Source organism: the organism of the source record quoted next, unplaced genomic scaffold (genome assembly GCF_019419815.1).
Source record: "Pyrus x bretschneideri cultivar Hongxiangsu unplaced genomic scaffold, Pyrus_bretschneideri_v1 Contig3, whole genome shotgun sequence".
NCBI lineage: Eukaryota > Viridiplantae > Streptophyta > Magnoliopsida > Rosales > Rosaceae > Pyrus > Pyrus x bretschneideri.
Window position 1 is genome coordinate 5,017,189 of NW_025999612.1, and position 20,858 is coordinate 5,038,046.

Consider the following 20,858-nt stretch of genomic DNA (forward strand, 5'->3'; position numbering starts at 1 on the left):
ATGTTCCAATTGAGGTGAAGAACAAACTAGGAGGTTGATGTTGGAAGATAAGATCCTACATCGGATAGATGACAAAATAATATAATTAATATTTGAGACCTTTCACCTCTAATACCACTGAGACCATTTGTGGTACAACACAACACTTAGCAATAGGTGGTTAAGTTGAGACAATATCGGTGATGTTGGTGGTGGACCATGTTGAGCCTATAAAGTTTATCATGTTATCAAAACAAAATATTATTTCGACACATTCTAGGCTTGAATTTTTCTTCTTAAGTTGAGCTTTCAGAAAATTGTACTAGATCCAGCTTAAACGTAACGACCCGTCCCTTTTCGTCACACTCCCCCGAAAACACCGACGCCACCACCATCGTTAATTTCTCGACAACTTCAACCACCAACCACCATCGCTGACTCACCATAACTTCCTAAATACCATCCAACTCCTGTTTAGCGAGATTCAAGGAAGACCTTCTCGCATTAAGCAAGGAGATGAGCTTCAGCGATAGGCCAAGTTTTTCTGAATCCGCACACTTTTTTTCCGAATTCGATAGAAGAGGCCTAGATAGAGGAGGACTTCATTGAAGATTAGTGAGTGGACATTTATTTCAGAAAATGTTTTATTTATCTAAATTTCTAAGCATGCCTAGATAAATATGAATTTCAGTTATATTTTACAGATTATACCGGTATCATGATATATCTTCAAAGATAATTTATGGCATGATTTATGATTATGAGTTAGAAAGATTTTGAGATTTTACTACCAGACTTATGATTTATGATATATACTTTATGATTCATGATGATGACAATTTCAAGAATGTTATTCTTTTATTATACATATCTTGTGACAGCCCGTCTCGAATTTTCGTACCGTAGGGGTGAAATGACGGTTTTGCCCCTAGTGGATAATTGTTGTTTGTGTGGTTACTTTGGGTGCTTGATTGGTTGCATCTCAGCCACACATCCATCTTCATTTCCATCACCCTCTCCCGTTGACTCTCTCTATCCCGTATCCCTGTCTCTCTCTCTCTCTCTCTCTTCTTCATTAGTTTGTACGGACAAGAACCAACGTGCTCGAAAACGTTACGGATCGTGGAAGAAAATCATACCTTTGTGTTCGTGAGCTTCATACGAGTTCAACCATACCCATTTCAGGGTTGTAGGAAGCTTGGTGCGGTCCTTAGGAAGCTCGGGGTGATTCGTTTGAAGGTTTTGGACGTTGGGATCGTGAGTTGCAGGTTTGGCCGGATTTGGTGAAGTTTTTCCGACGAGATTTCGTTGATTTTAGTGCTTGAAAGTGTAAGGTTTTGTTCCTCTAGTTGCAAGCTTCATTTTGGTACCAATTTCGTGAAATTTGGGTGAAAAACGAGTGAGAAATGAAGTTTAGAAGTTTTTCCAGTTTTCCGGTGACGGCGACGGCGCCGGAGGTTGGCCGGAGAAGATGACGGAATATTCCGTCAGTATGGACGGAATATTCCTAACGGCATTAGGTTAACTTTAACGGAATCTGTTAGATTTAACGGAATATTCCTGACGGCTTTAACTGATGCCGTCAGTGTGTCAAGCACGTGCTTGCGCGTGGGAGGCGCATGTGGCCGTGCCTTGGCCGGCGCGTGGGGGCGCGTGTGGTGTCGGAAAATTATTTTAAAAATATAGGGATGTTCATGAGGTTGAGTAGATCACGTTGGTGTATTCACACACCCCATTTGAGCATTGTATGAGAAGTTATTACCTAGCTTGGGTTATGTGCATTAAATTAACATTTTATAGTTGTTTCGCATATAAGTGAAACCTATCCCGAGGACGAGCATAGTCACTCGAGGCAAGGGGGTTACGACCCTTATACATATCAGTGAGTGGGCTTTTGGTTTTCCATATATACCTATATACTTGTGATTTTCCCAAAAAATGAAATGAAATGTCTATATGTTTTAAATGCCATGCATTGCGTTGCCTATTTATTTTTGCATTAGTAGTTGCCTATATGTATGTTTAGTGCTACGGACGTACAGGTAAGTGCCAGGTAAGTTATGGTTTATGTTTGTGATTAGTAGTGATGTGAGATACGTAGAGAGCTCATAACCTGCACCCCCGGTGTTAGTGCTCCCGCCCAGAGTAGGGCCCAGTTCTTCACGTGATGTTCACTTCCCGCACCACACGCTCATCTTGGATCCAAGTTAGGTGCACAGTCCTGTCGTACAAACCACTTTAGATGGTTCCGACTCGTAGGTGACCAACGATTATTCACCCAGTCTTCACGTGATCGTAGTACTTGAGCGTACTTATTTACACCCAGTCATGTCATACAGACCACTTTAGGTGGTTTCGACTCGTGTGCAGGTATAGTTAGTGAGTTGTGGATTTGAGCTCTAGATTCAGCCGTACGGATCACGTTAGGTGACTCCGGCTGACAGACTACAGGGCATTGATTGACATTACCTGAGTACTTGCATTTTATTTGGAGGCATTCGACATGGCATATTTCTAAGCATGTTTTATATATATGTGTATATTCTATTTTCTGGGAAACTATACCGGTTTTACGGCGAGGGGTTAGAACTTTGTTAATGAAATGGTTTTGAAAAGATTTGTTTTTGCCTACTCACACTTTCTGTTTTGCGCCCCTCCAGGTTCTAGTTTGGATAGCTCTTTTGGTGGCTCTCGAGGAATTCTCGGCATATTTAACAAACTATCACCAGTGTAGGACCACCTCTGGGTGTGTTTATTTAGTGTTTGTTCCCTCGGACTGCACTAGGTCTTTTATGCTCTAAATATTGTTTTTCACACTTACGCTTGCACATGTATGTTTTCTACTTGGTGTATAGCTTGGTTTTTATTTATTTGTACTTTTATTATTATTTTCAGCTTCCGTACTGTGCACATGGTTACGTCACCCTCGCATGACGGCCAGCACGCCCTGATTTTGGTCGGGGTGTGTCATATCTTGTGGCACGTATACACCCATACATACTTAAAGTATTATTGTACGCTTCCACGACTTTGAGACATATCTTACACGTGTATGAATATTTTCAACTTGTCCACATTGTGACATGTCCTTCCGGTTTGTCATTGCCTCGACATTACTTGACAATGACATGATTATATTTCCAACTTACACTAGCTACGCCTAGTGTATGATTATATTTCCAGCTTACACATGTATTGGTACCATATTTATACTCTCAACTTGTCATTATTCGAGATTAGTCAGTAATGACATGATTATACAATTATATTCTCTACTTGTTATTGCCTCAAGATTACTTGGCAATGGCTTAATTATATTGTCCAACTTCCACTAGCTATGGCTAGTGAATGATATTGTATACTATGTAGCTGGCAAGTAGATGCTCAATATACATGTATCTATTAGCTCTCAGTGTATACAGATATATATATATATATATCAATATCAATTTTTAGTTTTTATGACATGCTTATGTTTTTCTAAAATTATATGTAGAGAATATATGTATTTTCAATAGAGGGTTAGTTGTTCAGAAAAAAAAAAATTTGTTTCAAAAAACTTTATTTTTCGTCCACTTACATTTTTATGTTTTGTGTCCCCTCATGAATTAGAAGCATTTTATGTAAGCATATACGACGTCGAGGCATCATTCCAGGCTCTAACATATCCTTATCGAGTAGGTTACCTATTCTGCTTTATTTGTAAAACTAGTATTGGACAATTATGCTATGAACCTGTTGTCATGCATGTAAAGGAGGGTCGAAGACATATTAAGGGTGGCCCTTCGGGAATGTGTTGAAATAAATGTGGTTACCTGTGGGTGTTTTACTTTGGGCTTATCTTTGTTTAATTGAAATTCTGCTGAATTTTTGGTAGATTTTATTAGTTGATAACTTTAGTTATGTTTTCATGCATATCATGGTTTGGTCACTCATTTGGGTGATGGCCAATGTGCCTCGGTCTTAGTGTCCATTGAGCACTGGGTTCGGGGTGTGTTGTTAAAGATATTGAATGACTCAGTCCTCAAAAAGTTCCATTGGCTCTAGTCCCCAAAGGATGACTAGGCTCTCTAAAAGTTACATTAATGCCGATATAATGACTCGACTGATTCTTGATGTGGGAATTGGTCTCGTGTGACCCATATAGGGTCACTCGTGATGGAGCGTGTTGAAGAATAGAATCCTACATCAGACATTTGATACAATAATATACAATTAATATATGAGAGTTTCACCCCTAATATTACTGAAGCCTTTTGTGATAAAGCCTAACACCTAATAATAGGTCGTTAAGTTGAAACAATATCGGTGATGTTGGTGGTGAACCATGTTGGGCCTATAAATTTTATTAGTTCAAATGTTGCGTTGTAAAGAATTCTAAACTCTACACACTATTCGTGTTACCAATGGGTTGTTAACCATTTTGGAATTTTTTTTTCACTTTTTTTTAAATTGTAAGCTAAAATCTTGTTTGGTAACTATTTTCAATTTTCAGTTAAAAAGAAAAACTAAAAACTACTTTTTTTGACTTTTCACAATTTGGCCTTGAGTTTTCAATTTTTGGTTTCCAGCTTTTATTTATTTTTTTTTTAAACTGAAGTATTTTTCAAACAATTGAAAACGAAATAGTTATCCAATGATCCATCTAATCGTTTTTTTTAAATGCAAATGGTTTTCTTTTTTTTAAATCAGTCTAAACTTTTAAAAGCGAGATTTGATCTCGATGCATAGAATAAATATATGTACTCTAGCCAATATGATTACAACCTCTCGACAAAATCGATATCCATCCCATTTAATCCGGTAAGGACAAGGTTGGAACTAGCAAATCCAAACCCGTCATCAATTGTTGCTATCTCAAACTGTCTGTCTGGATCATGGTCCAAAAGCACAAGAAGCCCACTTCATTCTCCATTTCATGTTATAAATAACATGACTACGGCCACGTCTGTTATTTGTTCCACAAAATCCAGATCCGTCCTGTTTAATAGAACTACTATTAATTCTACCAATCATGATAGAAGTGATGCAGGACCATCAAACCCGAACGTACACAGACCACATCAGATTAGTACCACCCCTCACAAATTGTTGCTCATCCCTAACAGTCCGTTTCGATCATTGCCCAAAAGTAGAGGAAGCCCACTTCATCCTCCATATCCGGCAATTATTGCCGCCGACGAAATTCCTAAAGCCCACATGGAAGCGAGTAGGACAGCGAAAACAACAACGAACGAACCTGCGCGGCAATATGACTGACGTGGCGAGACCTCATGGGCCATTCAGTACGCAATAATTTCCCACCAAAGCTCACGGCACAATCACCTTCGACGCCCCAAAATTTGACCGCACTCGGATGAGAACTTGGCTGGCAACTGTCTTGATGCCCGGACGCACTTATATGTAATGGATACACGATAATAAAAAATAACGGGTAAACTATACTAATAGTTCATCAATTTTAACTTAATTAGAGTAAGGGTACTTCAACTAAAAATTTATTACTATTTTTCTTAATTCATCAAAATGTGCAACTATGATTTTTTTCGTCAACTTTGTTAGAACTTCCGTCAAAATGAGTAACGTGTCATGTACGTGAGGTTGAATCTAGAGGCAAATATAGAAAATCAAATAAGAAAAATTGTATTAATGATCCCTCAACTTTAATCCAACTCGAGAACTGTTCATTCAATTCTAACCCAATTGAAGCAATGATTCTTCTAACATAACTCATTTTTTGACAGAATTCTGACAGGGTTGACGAAAATGACTATAGCTACACGTTTTGATAATTTGAGAGACCAATGATAATAAATTTTTAGTTGAGGGACCATTGCTCCAATTTGGTTAAAGTTGAGGAGTCATTGCTACAACTTACTCAAAAAATAACTTATACATAATGAGTTTATCATCTTGTGATGCTCATTTTAATAAGAGATGTACTATCCACGCATCTCATTTTACTTCTCATATACTTCTTATTAGTTTCTGTCATTTAATTTTATTAAATTCTTTCAATGGCAAAAAAATTAAAAAAGTACTTGCAAAGTAAAAAAAAAAAAAAAAAAATTGTGATATGACAACTTTTTAATAATGCATATTTATATCATACGTAGTTTTTTCTCACATGACATAATTTATTAGACGGAACGCTGCGGGTAACTGTGATTCGTATCAATGCCAGGAAGAATGGCACTAGTGTAATATAGCTTCAAAGACAAGGGCAATTACGCACCGGAAGCTCCAAGATTCCGCACCTTCGGATATTTGAAGGTCGACAAATGGAGTACAGTCACTTTGAGCGCCTCTAATCAAAACAAAATCTCTTTTTCCCTTTCATTTTATTTTTTGGACTTTTCATTTTTCATAAGCCTCTCTCTCTCCTTTCCCCCCCCCCCCTCTCTCGTCAATCGGAGGACTGGAAGGCTGGAAGCTTCTCTCTGCTCGATCACCGGTCGAGAATCGGCTCTGACCTTTCGGCTTCAGGTGATCATCGACTTTGTTTTCTTCTCTGAATTGAAGTCTCTGGTTTTTTTTTTTTTTTCAGTAGAATTTTCGTCACTGGATTTCTTGAACTTCTTGATCGGAGTCGGATCAAACTTCTTCTTCTCCGCCATATCTGAATTTTGCATGCTCGATTTCGCTTTCTCTTCATTCTGTAAATTCTTCAGTTGCTCGATTTATATCTCTCGATTTTTGTTGACGATAATCTGCAATCGGATCAGCCGAGTTCTGGAATTGAAATTTGTTTTAAAAATTAATTAATAAATTTTTTTCTGTTTGGCTAAAATTTTTACTCGCTTTGTTCATAACTGTGGTAAATTATTTATTTATTTGATTATTTTCTTACAGCGGGGTGGTTGCTAAGATTTTGAGGTCAGCAATTCCCGACGAAGCTTCGTCAAGACGACTTGAAGAGGAAGCAAAAGAGTATTAAGGTAAATATCTTTTCTTCCTATATTTGACTGTCAGCTGGAGTTACAGGTTTAAAGTGGCAATTACGTAATTTAGTAGTTTTTAAAAGGGCAGATACGGAATACAGAAAGTAACGATATGGTTTTTGCTACTTTTAATATATTCGAGCATTTGATGACAATTACTTGGCTTTTAGTTAAATGGAAAGGAAATAAACAAAAAGAAACAGCTCATTTTTCGAATTTTATTTTTGTGTACACACGGCCAACAGCTCATTTTTTTTCAGGTATGCATGTTAGCTGTCTTTTCTGGATCCCAAATCGGCCTTATAGGGGATTCCCCTTTTCTAAAAAGCTGACGTGGCATCAAATTTTGGACTTTTACCAATTTGGATTCACTCAAAATTTTTCTAAAGTAGCCATGTTTTTTTTTTTTTTTTTTTTTTAGTTTCTAATTATTTAGAGATTATTGCACTCGCCCTCTTCACTCAAGTTCGAACAGTTTTTCTTACGTGGTTTGAATATTAGAATTATTACTTAAAATGTTGCTCGAATAAAAAAAAAAAAGAAAATTCCATGTTGGTGTAAGCAAAAATAATTGGGGGTTTCAAATTGAAACAAATTTGAGGAGTAGTTAATAATTTACTGTAATACCTAAATGTATTAATTAGGTGAACTATTGTGTGGTCTTGAAAGACAATCTTCCGAGATTTACTCAAATTTAGAAGATAGGAAGGTGTTCGGATGCATGTTTGACCAAAAAAAAAAAGGTGGTTCGGATGCATGTGGCTTGTATGGTTATAGCTACCATTTGTTTGAAAATGAAAATTTTACAAAGGAAAAGAATAGAATGATGCAACTAAAATTGTTTTTTTTTTTTTAAGCCACCGGCTTAGTTCAGCGGCGACGTTGGATAGGGTGATGGGTAGGTGTAAGCTAGAGATTCTGGGAAACAATGTTTAGAAAAGAAAAAAAAATTAGTTTTTTGTGATGCTACCGAGGATTGGCTACTTAGTACTACAATTTAGTAATATTCCTCTTTACTTGTAAGTGAAAGGTCTTAGATTCGAATCTCGAGAATGGCGTGTTCGCAACCAATTTATTGGTCCACCCCCTTAGTGTAAATATATCTTTGTATAAAAAACAATGGTGCTACGAAGGATTGAAAATCAGTCTAAAATGGATTCAGATTCGGTTGGTTGGTTTGAAATCTGTTGTAGGTAGAGCTCTTGGTTTAGCTTTGTACATGCTTCCTAAAGTAGCTATGGCAAGGACCATGCTAGTTTCCATGTGTAGATTCATGGACAGTAACATTGGTCCATTATTTATTGCACCTTAAAGATGAGACAACGGAGAGAGACTTCCAAAGAATGGGTTGTTGTGAATCCTGTTTCACCCAATTCTTTCTCCTGTGAACTAAACAACTAAACTAGAATGTATAATCTATTGCTTTTCTTATGATAGTTTTAGACACAGTGGAGTGGGGATAAAAACTGAGTAAGAAGTCCATACCTGGATAAACATACTGTACAAACCTCATGACATTGACATGAATAAACAAAGTTAATGACCAGTAGTGTTAAAGGTAAATTGTCAATGTAACTCTCTTCTGAATGCTTTTAGCACTTGATATTATCTACTTACATCTTATGCTTCTACAATGATTTAAAAGGGGAGAATTTTTGTGTTTCAGACTTTGAGCTGGAGATGGATACAGCCTCTTCATAACCCACATCTACTGGGGAAGCGTAGAAATTGAAGCGATGCCAAAGCACCGCGTGGGGGAGTCAATTAAGTCCTTATTTGGAAGTCACATCAATTCACAGAAGCATGAAGAGCTGAAAGGAACTAAAATAGGTAAATTTTCCTGTAAAATTCTGCATTAGGCTTTGAGATGGCATTGCAGCACTATACAATGCAACTGGGATAAACTTCACTATGATTAATATTTTGGTGGATCGATGAAATGGAAATTTAAAGAAGTTTTCTATTTTTACTGCAGGTATTGAGGAGAAGGTGAATAAAATATTGAAGCTTCTAAAAAATGAAGAGCTTGAAAAAGTTGACATCCCAGTAGAGAACTCCAAAGCGGAACCTCTCGCTGAGCTAATTCAGGATTTCCACAAGGATTACCAATCACTGTATGCACAATATGATGAACTAACCGGAGCGCTGAAGAAAAAAGTTCGGAGCAAACAAGAAAAGGACAACAGCTCTTCATCAAGTTCAGACTCAGATTCCGATCATTCTTCAAATGAAAAAAGCAGTAAAAATGGAGTGATGGAAAGTGACTTTCAGAAAATAACTGATGGGATGAAGCAGGAACTTGAATTGGCACATCAAGAAGTTGCTGACCTGAAGAGGAGATTGACAGCTACAAGTGAAGAGAAGGAAGCTTTAAGCTCAGAATGTGCAGCGGCTTTGACCAAGATAGAAGAAAAGGAGAGTGTTGTTATTGACTTGAAGACTGCAGCTGAAAGGTTAGATGCCGAAAAATCACTACTTTTGGTCGAGAATGGTGAGCTAAAACAAAAACTGGAAGCTGGTGGAAAGATAGAAGCTGAATTGATTCAAAAAGTGGAAGATGTGGAAGGAGAGAGAGATAACTTGATTAAGGAGAAAGAGACAGCTCTGAGAACAATTGAAGATGGAGAGACTATTACAGCGGAATTAAGAACCGTGATTGATAGGCTGAAAGATGAAAAAGTAACCCTTGAGCAAGAACTAGAATCTGTTCGAGGGGAAGTCATCCATATAAAGGAGAAGCTGCAATCTGCAGAAGAGCAGGTATCAGATTTAAGCCACAATCTGAAAGCCAAGGAGGAAGAAACCTTGAAAATTGCAGAGATCTCGAATGAGATTCAGCAGGCACAGAACGTGATACAAGAACTCACAACTGAATCTAGTCAGCTAAGGGAGAAATTGGGTCAGAGGGAAGTGGAATATTCGGCTCTGTCTGAGATGCATGAGCTGCATGAGAAGAAAACATTGGCTCAAATTATGGAATTACAGGCTGCTGTGACACGGCTGGAACTGGAGCTGGAATCTTTGCGAGCTCAGAAAAGAGATATGGAAGTGAAGATTGAGAGCACAGAAGCTGAAGTAAAACAACTGGGAGAGGTGAGTGCAGGACTGCAAGTCCAAATTTCAGAAGTTGAGTCAATATCAAATGAGAAAGCAGCAGAACTTTCTGCTCTCACGAAAAAACTTGAAGATTACAAAAGTGAATCTATTCAGCTGAAGGAGAAATTGGGTCAGAGGGAAGTGGAATACTCAGCTCTGTCTGAGATGCATGAGCTGCATAAGAGTAAAACGTTGGCTCAAATTACGGGATTAGAGGCTGCTGTCGCAGGGCTGGAACTGGAGCTGGAATCTTTGCGAGGTCAGAAAACAGATATAGAAGTTGAGATCGAGAACAAAGAAACTCAAGTGAAACAACTAGGAGAAGAGAATGCAGGACTGCAAGCCCGAATTTCACAACTTGAATCAATATCAAATGAGAGAGAAGCCGAATTTTCTTCCCTGGCGAAGAAATTTGAGGACAGCAGTAATGAATATGGTCGGCTACAGGAGAAACTGGGTCAGAGGGAAGTGGAACACTCAACTCTGTCTGAGATACATGAGTTGCATAAGAGTAAAACGTTGGCTCAAATTACAGGTTTAGAGGCTGCTGTGGCAGGGCTGGAACTGGAGCTGGAATCCTTGCAAGGTCAGAAGAAAGATATAGAAGTTGAGATTGAGAAGAAAGAAACTCAAGTGAAACAACTAGCCAAAGAGAATGAGGGATTGCAAGCCCAAACTTCAGAACTTGAATCAATATCAAATGAGAGAGAAGCTGAACTTTCTGCTCTCACCAAAAAACTTGAGGAGATCAATAGTGAAGCTATTCAGCTGAAGGAGCAATTGGATCAGAAGGAAAAGGAATACTCAGCTCTGTCTGAGAAGCATGAGCTGCATGAGAGTAAAACATCAGCTCAAATCCTGGGATTAGAGGCTGCTGTGGTAGGGCTGGAACTGGAGCTGGGATCTTTGCGAGGTCAGAAAGAAGATATAGATGTTGAGATTGAGAACAAAGAAACTCAAGTGAAACAACTAGCAGAAGAGAATGCAGGACTGCAAGCCCGAATTTCACAACTCGAATCAATATCAAATGAGAGAGAAGCCGAATTTTCTTTCCTGGCAAAGAAATTTGAGGACATCAGTAATGAATATGGTCGGCTACAGGAGAAACTGGGTCAGAGGGAAGTGGAACACTCAACTCTGTCTGAGATGCATGAGCTGCATAAGAGTAAAACGTTGGCTCAAGTTACAGGTTTAGAGGCTGCTGTGGCAGGGCTGGAACTGGAGCTGGAATCTTTGCGAGCTCAGAAAAAAGATATAGAAGTTGAGATTGAGAACAAAGAAACTCAAGTGAAACAACTAGCCGAAGAGAATGCGGGATTGCAAGCCCAAACTTCAGAACTTGAATCAATATCAAATGAGAGAGAAGCTGAACTTTCTGTTCTCACCAAAAAACTTGAGGAGATCAATAGTGAAGCTATTCAGCTGAAGGAGCAATTGGATCAGAAGGAAAAGGAATACTCAGCTCTGTCTGAGAAGCATGAGCTGCATGAGAGTAAAACAATGGCTCAAATTACGGGATTAGAGGCTGCTGTCACAGGGCTGGAACTGGAGCTGGAATCTTTGCGATGTCAGAAAGAAGATATAGAAGTTGAGATTGAGAACAAAGAAACTCAAGTGAAACACCTAGCAGAAGAGAATGCGGGACTGCAAGCCCGAATTTCACAACTTGAATCAATATCAAATGAGAGAGAAGCCGAATTTTCTTCCCTGGTGAAGAAATTTGAGGACAGCGGTAATGAATATGGTCGGCTACAGGAGAAACTGGGTCAGAGGGAAGTGGAACACTCAACTCTGTCTGAGATGCATGAGCTGCATAAGAGTAAAACGTTGGCTCAAATTGCAGGTTTAGAGGCTGCTGTGGCAGGGCTGGAACTTGAGCTGGAATCCTTGCGAGGTCAGAAGAAAGATATAGAAGTTGAGATTGAGAAGAAAGAAACTCAAGTGAAACAACTAGCCGAAGAGAATGCGGGATTGCAAGCCCAAACTTCAGAACTTGAATCAATATCAAATGAGAGAGAAGCTGAACTTTCTGATCTCACCAAAAAACTTGAGGAGATCAATAGTGAAGCTATTCAGCTGAAGGAGCAATTGGATCAGAAGGAAAAGGAATACTCAGCTCTGTCTGAGAAGCATGAGCTGCATGAGAGTAAAACATTGGCTCAAATTACGGGATTAGAGGCTGCTGTCGCAGGGCTGGAACTGGAGCTGGAATCTTTGCGAGGTCAGAAAACAGATATAGAAGTTGAGATTGAGAACAAAGAAACTCAAGTGAAACAACTAGCAGAAGAGAATGCGGGACTGCAAGCCCGAATTTCACAACTTGAATCAATATCAAATGAGAGAGAAGCTGAATTTTCTTCCCTGGTGAAGAAATTTGAGGACAGCGGTAATGAATATGGTCGGCTACAGGAGAAACTGGGTCAGAGGGAAGTGGAACACTCAACTCTGTCTGAGAAGCATGAGCTGCATAAGGGTAAAACGTTGGCTCAAATTGCAGGTTTAGAGGCTGCTGTGGCAGGGCTGGAACTGGAGCTGGAATCCTTGCGAGGTCAGAAGAAAGATATAGAAGTTGAGATTGAGAAGAAAGAAACTCAAGTGAAACAACTAGCCGAAGAGAATGCAGGATTGCAAGCCCAAACTTCAGAACTTGAATCAATATCAAATGAGAGAGAAGCTGAACTTTCTGCTCTCACCAAAAAACTTGAGGAGATCAATAGTGAATCTATTCAGCTGAAGGAGCAATTGGATCAGAAGGAAAAGGAATACTCAGCTCTGTCTGAGAAGCATGAGCTGCATGAGAGTAAAACATCGGCTCAAATCCTGGGATTAGAGGCTGCTGTGGCAGGGCTGGAACTGAAGATGAGAACTTTGCGAGGTCAGAAAGAAGATATAGATGTTGAGATTGAGAACAAAGAAACTCAAGTGAAACAACTAGCAGAAGAGAATGCGGGATTGCAAGCCCAAATTTCAGAACTTGAATCAATATCAAATGAGAGAGAAGCTGAACTTTCTGCTCTGACGAAGAAACTTGAGGACAGCAGTAATGAATATAGTCAGCTACAAGAGAAACTGGGTCAGAGGGAAAAGGAATACTCAACTCTGTCTGAGATGCACAATCTGCATGAGATTGAAATACTGGATAAAATAAAAGGATTTGAGTCAGAAGTTACAGGGCTAGCACTGGAGCTGGAATCTTTGCGACATCAGAAGAGTGGCTTGGAAGTAGAGATAAAGAGCAAAGAAACTGTAGCAAAACAACTGGGAGAGGAAAATGTGGGACTGCAAGCCCGAATTTCAGAACTTGAATCGACTTTGAAAGACAGAGAAGCTGAACTTTCCTCTCTCACAAAGAAACTTGAGGACAGCAATCATGAATCGTCATCCAGAATAGCAGATTTGTCTGCACAGATCAATAATCTGCTAGCTGAGGTAGATTCTTTGCGTGCCCAGAAAGTTGAGTTGGAGGAACTTATAGTATCCAAAGGTGATGAAGCATCGACTCAGGTCAAGGGATTAGTGGAGCAAGTAAACGTGTTGCAGCAGGAATTGTTGTCAATGCAGAGCGGGAAAACTGAATTGCAAGTGCAGCTTGAGAACAAAACTCAAGAAGTTTCTGAATTCTTGATACAGATACAAAATCTGAAAGAAGAAATAACAAACAAGATAACGGATCATGAGAGGGTTGTGGAAGAGAAAGAGAGTTTGACGGCAGAAAAGAGAGAGATTGAGATAAAGGTGGACTCAATACACAACCACAAAAGTGAACTCGAAGAGGAGATAAGAACAAAATGCCTTGAGAGTGATCAGTTGAGAGCACAAATTGTTGAGCTAAAGGATCAAATAGTTGAATTTGAGAAGAGACTAACAGAAAAAGAGGCCGAGTTTTCTTCCCTCCAGGAGAAACATGACAGTGCTGTGAACGACGCTTCTGCTCAAATAACAGCCTTTGTGTCACAGGTTACTAGTCTACAACAGGGTTTGGATGCATTGCAGACCAAGAAGAACCAGATGGAGTTGCAGTTTGAGAGGGAGAAACAAGAACTTTCGCAGAGCCTGACGCAATTGGAGAATGAAAAGGTTGAATTAGAGAGCAAGATAGCTGATCATCAGAGACTGCTGAATGAACACGAGGAGACATATGGCAAGTTAAAAGATGAATATATGCAGCTGGAGAGTCATATGCAGGACAGTAAGGTCAACCACGATGCCGCAGAAAGGAAAATCGAGCAAATGGCAGAAGATTTCGGTAAGAAAATTGAATCGAAAGATGAGACAATAGCTGATTTGGAGCAAGAGGCTGAATATCTGAAACGAGATCTTGAAGAAAAAGGGTACGAGCTTAGTTCTTTGGTTGAAAACTCCCGTAATGTTGAAGTTAAGCTCCGCCTGTCAAACCAGAAGCTCCGGGTTACAGAGCAGGTATTGACCGAGAAAGAGGAGAGCTTCAAAAAGGCAGAACTGAAATTCCTGGAAGAACAGAGAGCACTTGAAGACAGGATTGCTAGATTGTCTGGTATAATCTCTGCTAACAACGAAGCCTATCAAAGAAACATCGCACTTGTTTCAGAAAATGTTAACAGTTCTTTGAGCAGAATGGAATCCATGATCAAAAAATTTGTGGACGACTATGCAAAATATGAGACGTGCATTCTGGAAACATCACAGCAGCTTCACATTGCAAAGAATTGGGCTGCAGAAACAAATAGTGTAAGAGAGACGTTGAAGAGGGAGGTGGAGGACCTAATTGAACAACTGCGAGATAAGAAAGAAGAAGCATTGGTGCTTGGAGAGCAGGTCGAGAGGATGCGGGCAAAGGCAAGTAAGGAAGAAGTGGAGAAGGGGAGTCTGATCAAAGCCGTGAGCCAACTTGAGAAGAAAGCGGCGGACTTGGAGAAGGTGGTGGAGGAGAAAACAGAGGGAATGCTGGGATTAGGAGAGGAGAAGAGGGAAGCCATAAGACAGTTGTGCATATGGATCGAGTATCACCAAAGCCGGTACGATCATCTCAAGGAAATTCTCTTGAAGACAACTCCGGCAAGAGGCCAGACGAGGGCCTCGACGTCTCGTCCTTGATAATATTTTTTTTTTTTTTCCTTCGATTGCAATATGACAGTTTTTAGTCCCTTTGCATCATGAATTTTTTTTATTGATTCCATTTTTTGTGTTTCTTTTGAAGGCTAGTGTTTATAAAGCATTTTAGGTAGAGCTTGGAACGTATATGCGCGAGTTTGCTTGTAAATTTTGCTTTTGTTCTTGTCCATTTAATGCAGTCATGTATAAAATGCAGATGGTTCTTTGTTAACCTCATTTGCACCGAATGTTACTGGTTTGGACGAAAAATAAGATATTTCGAATCCATCAACACATACACAATCACGTTATCTGTAAATGTAATATTCAAAGATTGGCACAAAATCTTCGAACTTCAAGTGCAAAAGTTCCAACTCATCCCTCGCAAAACTGCGGTTTTGGCGAATCCATGTATTATACAGCGTCACTTTTAGTTTGCCAACTGATTCGCTCAAAAATGCCCGCAGTATACAAAATTACTCGTATTCTGTAGAAATCAATCCATTGTAATGCATCATTTCCTTGAAAGATAATACTTATTGTCACAATGCCAAAGCATATGAATAGGAAAGCTAAAAGCTATAGTCGTTCGGCTGAAGACAGATAAGTGTATAAGATGGATGGGAAGGACTATCAACATGGGCTATACGTCTGCTTCTAAACTTCCTCCTAGAAATTATTAAAAAATCCCGACACTTTACCTTCTCCTACGCAGTCCATTCCCGCTCATTTCCGGATTTAGAACAGAAGTTAAACATGTGGCTCACGGTTCTCTATGCTTTTAGTCAGATATCCTCATCTCAACTCCAAGAACGTCCTTCACTACCTCATATGTGACAAAAGCAATTGCTATGGAAGGTACCACCTAAAAGAACAAAAATGCTTTGTAAAGCTTGGATAGAAGATAAGTATGCAAAGATAAGCTAAGATTTTAATTTCGATTCCAGGATATGCCCTTAAACACTGACCTTAACAGAGTTTGGAACCAAACCCTTGTACAGTGCTCCAAACCCCTCATGACGGACTGTTTTCCTGAATGCATCAACCATACCAGTATATTCTAGGGATGCCCTGCTTTTTCCATCACCAACGACAACCGAAGCAGCATCCTTCCAGCCTACCATCTGCATTCTTCTCCGGATGACATCGAGAGGGTAAGCAACCGTCTGGCCCACAGTCCCAGCAGCAGCCCCACATGCAAGCCTCGTAAGTACACTCAACTCAGAGTCCTGGACTAGTCCAAAAGGTCTACTTTTGATCAACCAATCTTTCAGAGATTCATAAACAGCAAAATTGAGACCAACATACGGTACCTGTAAACAGAATAGAAAACATTTAGACATCTCATACAGAAATGCGAATAAAACCTTTCCTCGCACAATATTACCCTAAAAAAATATCCCATCAGAACTATAAATCATCATCTACACTCATCAAAGTGCAGATTACGACAATGGAAATGTTAATGAATGAACCAACGATTTGATAGAGGATTCTATTTATTTTAGCACCATAGAGAATACAGAAATAAACAAACACTTCACTTACAACTCCTATGACAGAAGGCAGCCAACCTCTGTACAGAGCCCGGGGTCCTTCTTCCCTAAAGACGGTTGTGAGAGCATGATATATTCCCCTATATTGCCGAGGCGACATGTCTGTCTGAAGAAATAATAAAGTTCAAAAAAATTTAAGCCATCAAAGTGAACATGTAATAGTAATTTAGTGGATCACAGGAAGAAATCTCTAAATTATACCTGGACAGTTAAACGACCTCGTACCATGTCCATTGGGTAAGTTGCTGACATGGCAATAATTCCAGCACATGCACCAGCTCCAAGGCGTAATACAGGTGTGAGTTGAGCATCTTCTGCAAGAGATGAACAACAAATATCACTCTAGAAATCCATTAAGGCCACAATTTTCATAATTTTTTCCCAAAATTGGATCTTTAAGACATACATTTTACATGAGGGAAGAACTTGACCACAGAGAGCACACAACTGATTCAAAGTTAACCAAAGAAACTCATTGGCAATCAGATCTCAGACAACAAACACAGACTGAATGAATTCAGCCCAGGAAATCAAAAAATTTAATTTACGTGCTTCTCTAGGTGGAAAACTACAAAACACAAAAGGGGATGGTTTGAATTGTTTAATAATCCAAGCATCAATCAATACTACTATTCCTACCCCCAAGAACCTTCAAGTTATCATTGACAAGCTACACAATGAGGATAAGACTGGCACAGTTGCCTAGAACTGTGAAAATTAGTTTGAATTGATTCATTCCAAATGAAGCCACCAATAATTTCATGGTAATTGACTTTGCATAAGAAATAGGCACGAGGTGGTCATACCATTTCCAGTTTGCTGTCGGTAGAACCATAAAATACCCCTATTTGGACAAAGTACATAAAGGTGAAAAAGTTATCAGAATGCAGCTGACAGGAAATATAACTGCCAATACAAATCAGTACACATATTAAAAAATTGTGGGGGTGGTGTGGTGGTGGTGGTGGTGTTGGAGAAACTGGACATGGAGAAGCATACTTTGATGCTTCCTCGTAGCTAAAGAACTTGACTGCTGAATTAGGGACTATGCGAGCACAATTAGTTCCATTGCCTTTAAACAAGCCTCTGAAACCCTCAGTCCTCCATATGTACTTCAAGCCCTGAATCGTCCCTTTGTATTTAATACTATGAGGGTTTTGAACCTGCATTTATGGAAGATGCAAATCCAATTTAGTTTGACTTAACATAAAATGCTTAGGTCCTCGTCAACCCCACCCACCCCGGTACCCCAAAAAAAGAGAGTATTGATTAACATGCATTCAATTACAGTGATAAAGGTTTCATAAACAGAGTATTGACTAAGGATCAAATGGTACATCACTAAATTTCCCGTATGTGCAAATAAGAGAATTACCTGCAGCAAAATTTTTAATCTTTCCAATGGAGCAACAGCAGTTCGTGACCTGCACCGGGTAGTCAATACCAGATAGAGAAGCGTAAGGTTTGAAGTTCACCCACATCACTCTTGTTGCATGTAACACAACACAACAATGCCTATAGACAACTACATTCATGCATAACACATAACTATTTGTTCTTAACACTCAATGATCTAAAACCCATTCAAGAAAGAAATAGCAACTCCGACAACAAGGAGTGGGTGCTTCCTGTTAAGAAAACAGCATAGAGATCATAAAACATACAATCTTCACACAACAAGATCCCATTTCCTCGTCAAGTGTTCCATCCATTTCCTACAAGTATTTTCGTTTTGAAATACATAAAGACATAATACGACTCCTTACAATATACTTCCAACAAACATTGAGATTCAACTACATCATTGTTAAATACTGCTCTTCCATGAAAGACTAGAATCCATGAAATTTAAAAAAGGTTTTCCATTTCCGGGCAACCAAGCATTAAGTCCAATTTCATCCCACAAGTTTTTGAAAAATCACAGAAAAAAAAAAACCTACAGCAAATTCAGCATAAAAACAAACCAAAGCAAAAGGAGTAAAGCAAAGCAATCGTATACACCCACAAAAAATAAAAACTTTATAATTTCTACTTATTAAATAGAAAAAAATCAGTATTTGCTACGAACTCACACTCCACCGGCAACTCCTCCGGCAACGAGGGACTTGGCGATGCTAAGCAAGACATGGCCGGTCGGCGCCTTCACTCCTTCGCTTGCGAGTTTCGCCTCCTCGGCCAGGTTCACAATCGTCGACACCGCGGAATCACTCGTCCTCTTCACATCCTCCGACGCCATTAAACCCCACGCACAACACACGCACAGAGAGAATCTCAACGGGTCGCCAGAACCCTAGGAAGACTCCCGGACCAATCCGCGTCCAATTCGATCAACGAGATTCCCAGCGATTTATCGGCGAGTCTGCGGCCGCAGGTGTGCGGACTGCGGAGAGGAGGCGTGCCGTTGGGTACGAGAACGCGATTATATATGTACGACAAAATGATTTGGTCGTTGAGGGTTATATATGTACGGCCGTCGTCACTATAACCAGCACATTACTACTACTGCTACGCTGCTTTTACTATTTTCTTTTATTTACTTTATTTACTTTTTTTGGGTTTTGATGTTTTTGGTTGGTGTTTATTTCGTAGGAAGTTGCGAATTTAGGAAACAGAAATGATTCTTTATAGACTTTATGTCTCTTCATTATTTAACGTTAATTTTCGTGTTAATATAATAAAGTATTGTGTAAAAAACATGAAGTAAAAGAAAAGTCTACAGAAAATCTTACTTTTGAAAAAGTCTCTTTTCCATTTCTCGAAAGAAAATAGGTTTCTAGTTGTATCGTACGCGTCATCGCATTTTTACCAGACGGGCTTGCCTTGTTTGTTGGTAGTTAGTGTGATTAATGGTTCTGATCAGTTGATATGGAAAAAGATCAAAATGTATGGTTCATGATGCTACTGACCGGCCAACATATTCATCATTCATAAGAGTCGAATTTGATATTCTACTTGCAAATACAAATGATTAATACTAGACTGTAATGATAATAATAGAGCAACACTATATACTTTAAAATTGAAAAAAATTCCATGTTGAAGTGAAGTAGTAGAAGTAAATTTTATTTCTTTATGCATAAATAAAAAATTTAGTGTAACACTAGTATTATTATCTATTGACGTTTCTTTCCAAGTGTAAAATAAGGTCTCAGGCATGACCCTCATGAACCACAGATTTAAAATTTATTAGTATTGCTTTGATGCTTGATTGTGAATAGTATTCAATTAATCATATTAAGGTGAAAAAGTTCATTTTATCAACCAATTTGGTGCTTGATGGCCACATAAATCAATTAAGAGAAGAAAAAAAAGTTAATTCCATCTATCAATAATTATGATTATGGTGTAAGGGGAGCATAACTTAATCAGTTAAGAACATTCATTTTTCCATTTGACGATTTAAGTGCTAATATCGTCTGTATTTGTTCCTCCTCTTATAATAAACATTTGTAGTTTTTGTATATGTAGTAGTTGTTTAGGAGTTTACAACAATTGCCTGTTTTAGCAAACTGGTTAGAGATTATTTTCTTAGTTACTACAACATTATATTCAATTGACACTTTTATATTTATTTTAATTGATCATTGAAAATTTCAAACTATTGTTTCTTGTAAAAAAAAAAACATTGAAAAATGTTAAGGGGACTTTCAAAAGTGGGACGTTTCATCGACTCTCTATTACCTCACAATTTAACCTCAATTTCTGTGCCAATGTTATAAAACATTGTACCAAAATGAGAATGCTAGATCGAATTTGCAAACCAAAAGATGTGTCATCAATAGGAAATAAGCACGTTAATCAACATTTAAGTAATAATCAAATTATCAACATCCACATAGTTTGGTTTATAAAATTTGGTTTAGAAATTTGGTCTCTTTAGCATTATCTATGCCAAAAACACTTAATGACAAATAATCCATGAAGAGTCTCATTTTTTAGTGAGTTCCTTCAACATTTCTCAAAAACATTTTCCATCTCATCTTATTCATATTTTTATTTTTATTTTTGACAAAAAATTTGTTTACACGATTTATTGAGGATGGATTGGTCACGATCTCATATGATCTTATCTCATTAATTAGAAGATGAAATTGGTAGAAGCTGAAATTGATGTTTTTGGTCCACAAGTTTGCTTTCAATTCAAGCACGACAATATCCGAAACAAATCAATAATTTCGATATCGAAATTCATCCATTTCTTGGGCGAACAAATGCA

General features: G+C 38.6%; 3 protein-coding genes across 5 annotated transcripts; 2 read left to right on the plus strand and 1 right to left on the minus strand.

Annotated features, from left to right (window-relative positions):
- Positions 1–6,237: 6,237 nt before the first annotated feature.
- LOC103943756 (COP1-interactive protein 1) lies at positions 6,238–10,180 on the plus strand. Its single transcript, XM_048589412.1, has 5 exons — positions 6,238–6,465; positions 6,832–6,917; positions 8,587–8,750; positions 8,896–10,116; positions 10,152–10,180. Exons 3-5 carry the CDS (start codon positions 8,657–8,659, stop codon positions 10,178–10,180), a joined length of 1,344 nt encoding a protein of 447 aa, XP_048445369.1. The 5' UTR covers positions 6,238–6,465; positions 6,832–6,917; positions 8,587–8,656.
- On the plus strand, positions 10,108–15,318 carry LOC125479671 (COP1-interactive protein 1). Of its 2 annotated transcripts, XM_048589340.1 has the most exons (2): positions 10,108–12,556; positions 13,211–15,318. In XM_048589340.1, the coding sequence occupies exons 1-2, from the start codon at positions 10,182–10,184 to the stop codon at positions 15,087–15,089; spliced, it is 4,254 nt and encodes a 1,417-aa protein (XP_048445297.1). In that variant the 5' UTR covers positions 10,108–10,181; the 3' UTR covers positions 15,090–15,318. The 2 variants fall into 2 exon arrangements, with proteins under 2 accessions (XP_048445297.1, XP_048445296.1); XM_048589339.1 differs by having other exon boundaries at positions 10,108–15,318.
- A 52-nt stretch (positions 15,319–15,370) lies between these two features.
- On the minus strand, positions 15,371–18,990 carry LOC103943757 (mitochondrial adenine nucleotide transporter ADNT1). 2 transcript variants are annotated; one of them, XR_007260162.1, is made up of 9 exons: positions 18,715–18,990; positions 18,018–18,066; positions 17,642–17,805; positions 17,449–17,486; positions 16,844–16,956; positions 16,635–16,748; positions 16,055–16,399; positions 15,788–15,951; positions 15,371–15,573 (listed from the first exon to the last, which is right to left on the minus strand). XR_007260162.1 is itself a non-coding variant. In XM_009354101.3 (8 exons), exons 1-8 carry the CDS (start codon positions 18,876–18,878, stop codon positions 15,868–15,870), a joined length of 1,071 nt encoding a protein of 356 aa, XP_009352376.1. In that variant the 5' UTR covers positions 18,879–18,990; the 3' UTR covers positions 15,591–15,867. The 2 variants fall into 2 exon arrangements, 1 of the variants encoding a protein (XP_009352376.1); XM_009354101.3 differs by lacking the exon at positions 15,371–15,573 and having other exon boundaries at positions 15,591–15,951.
- Positions 18,991–20,858: the final 1,868 nt, after the last annotated feature.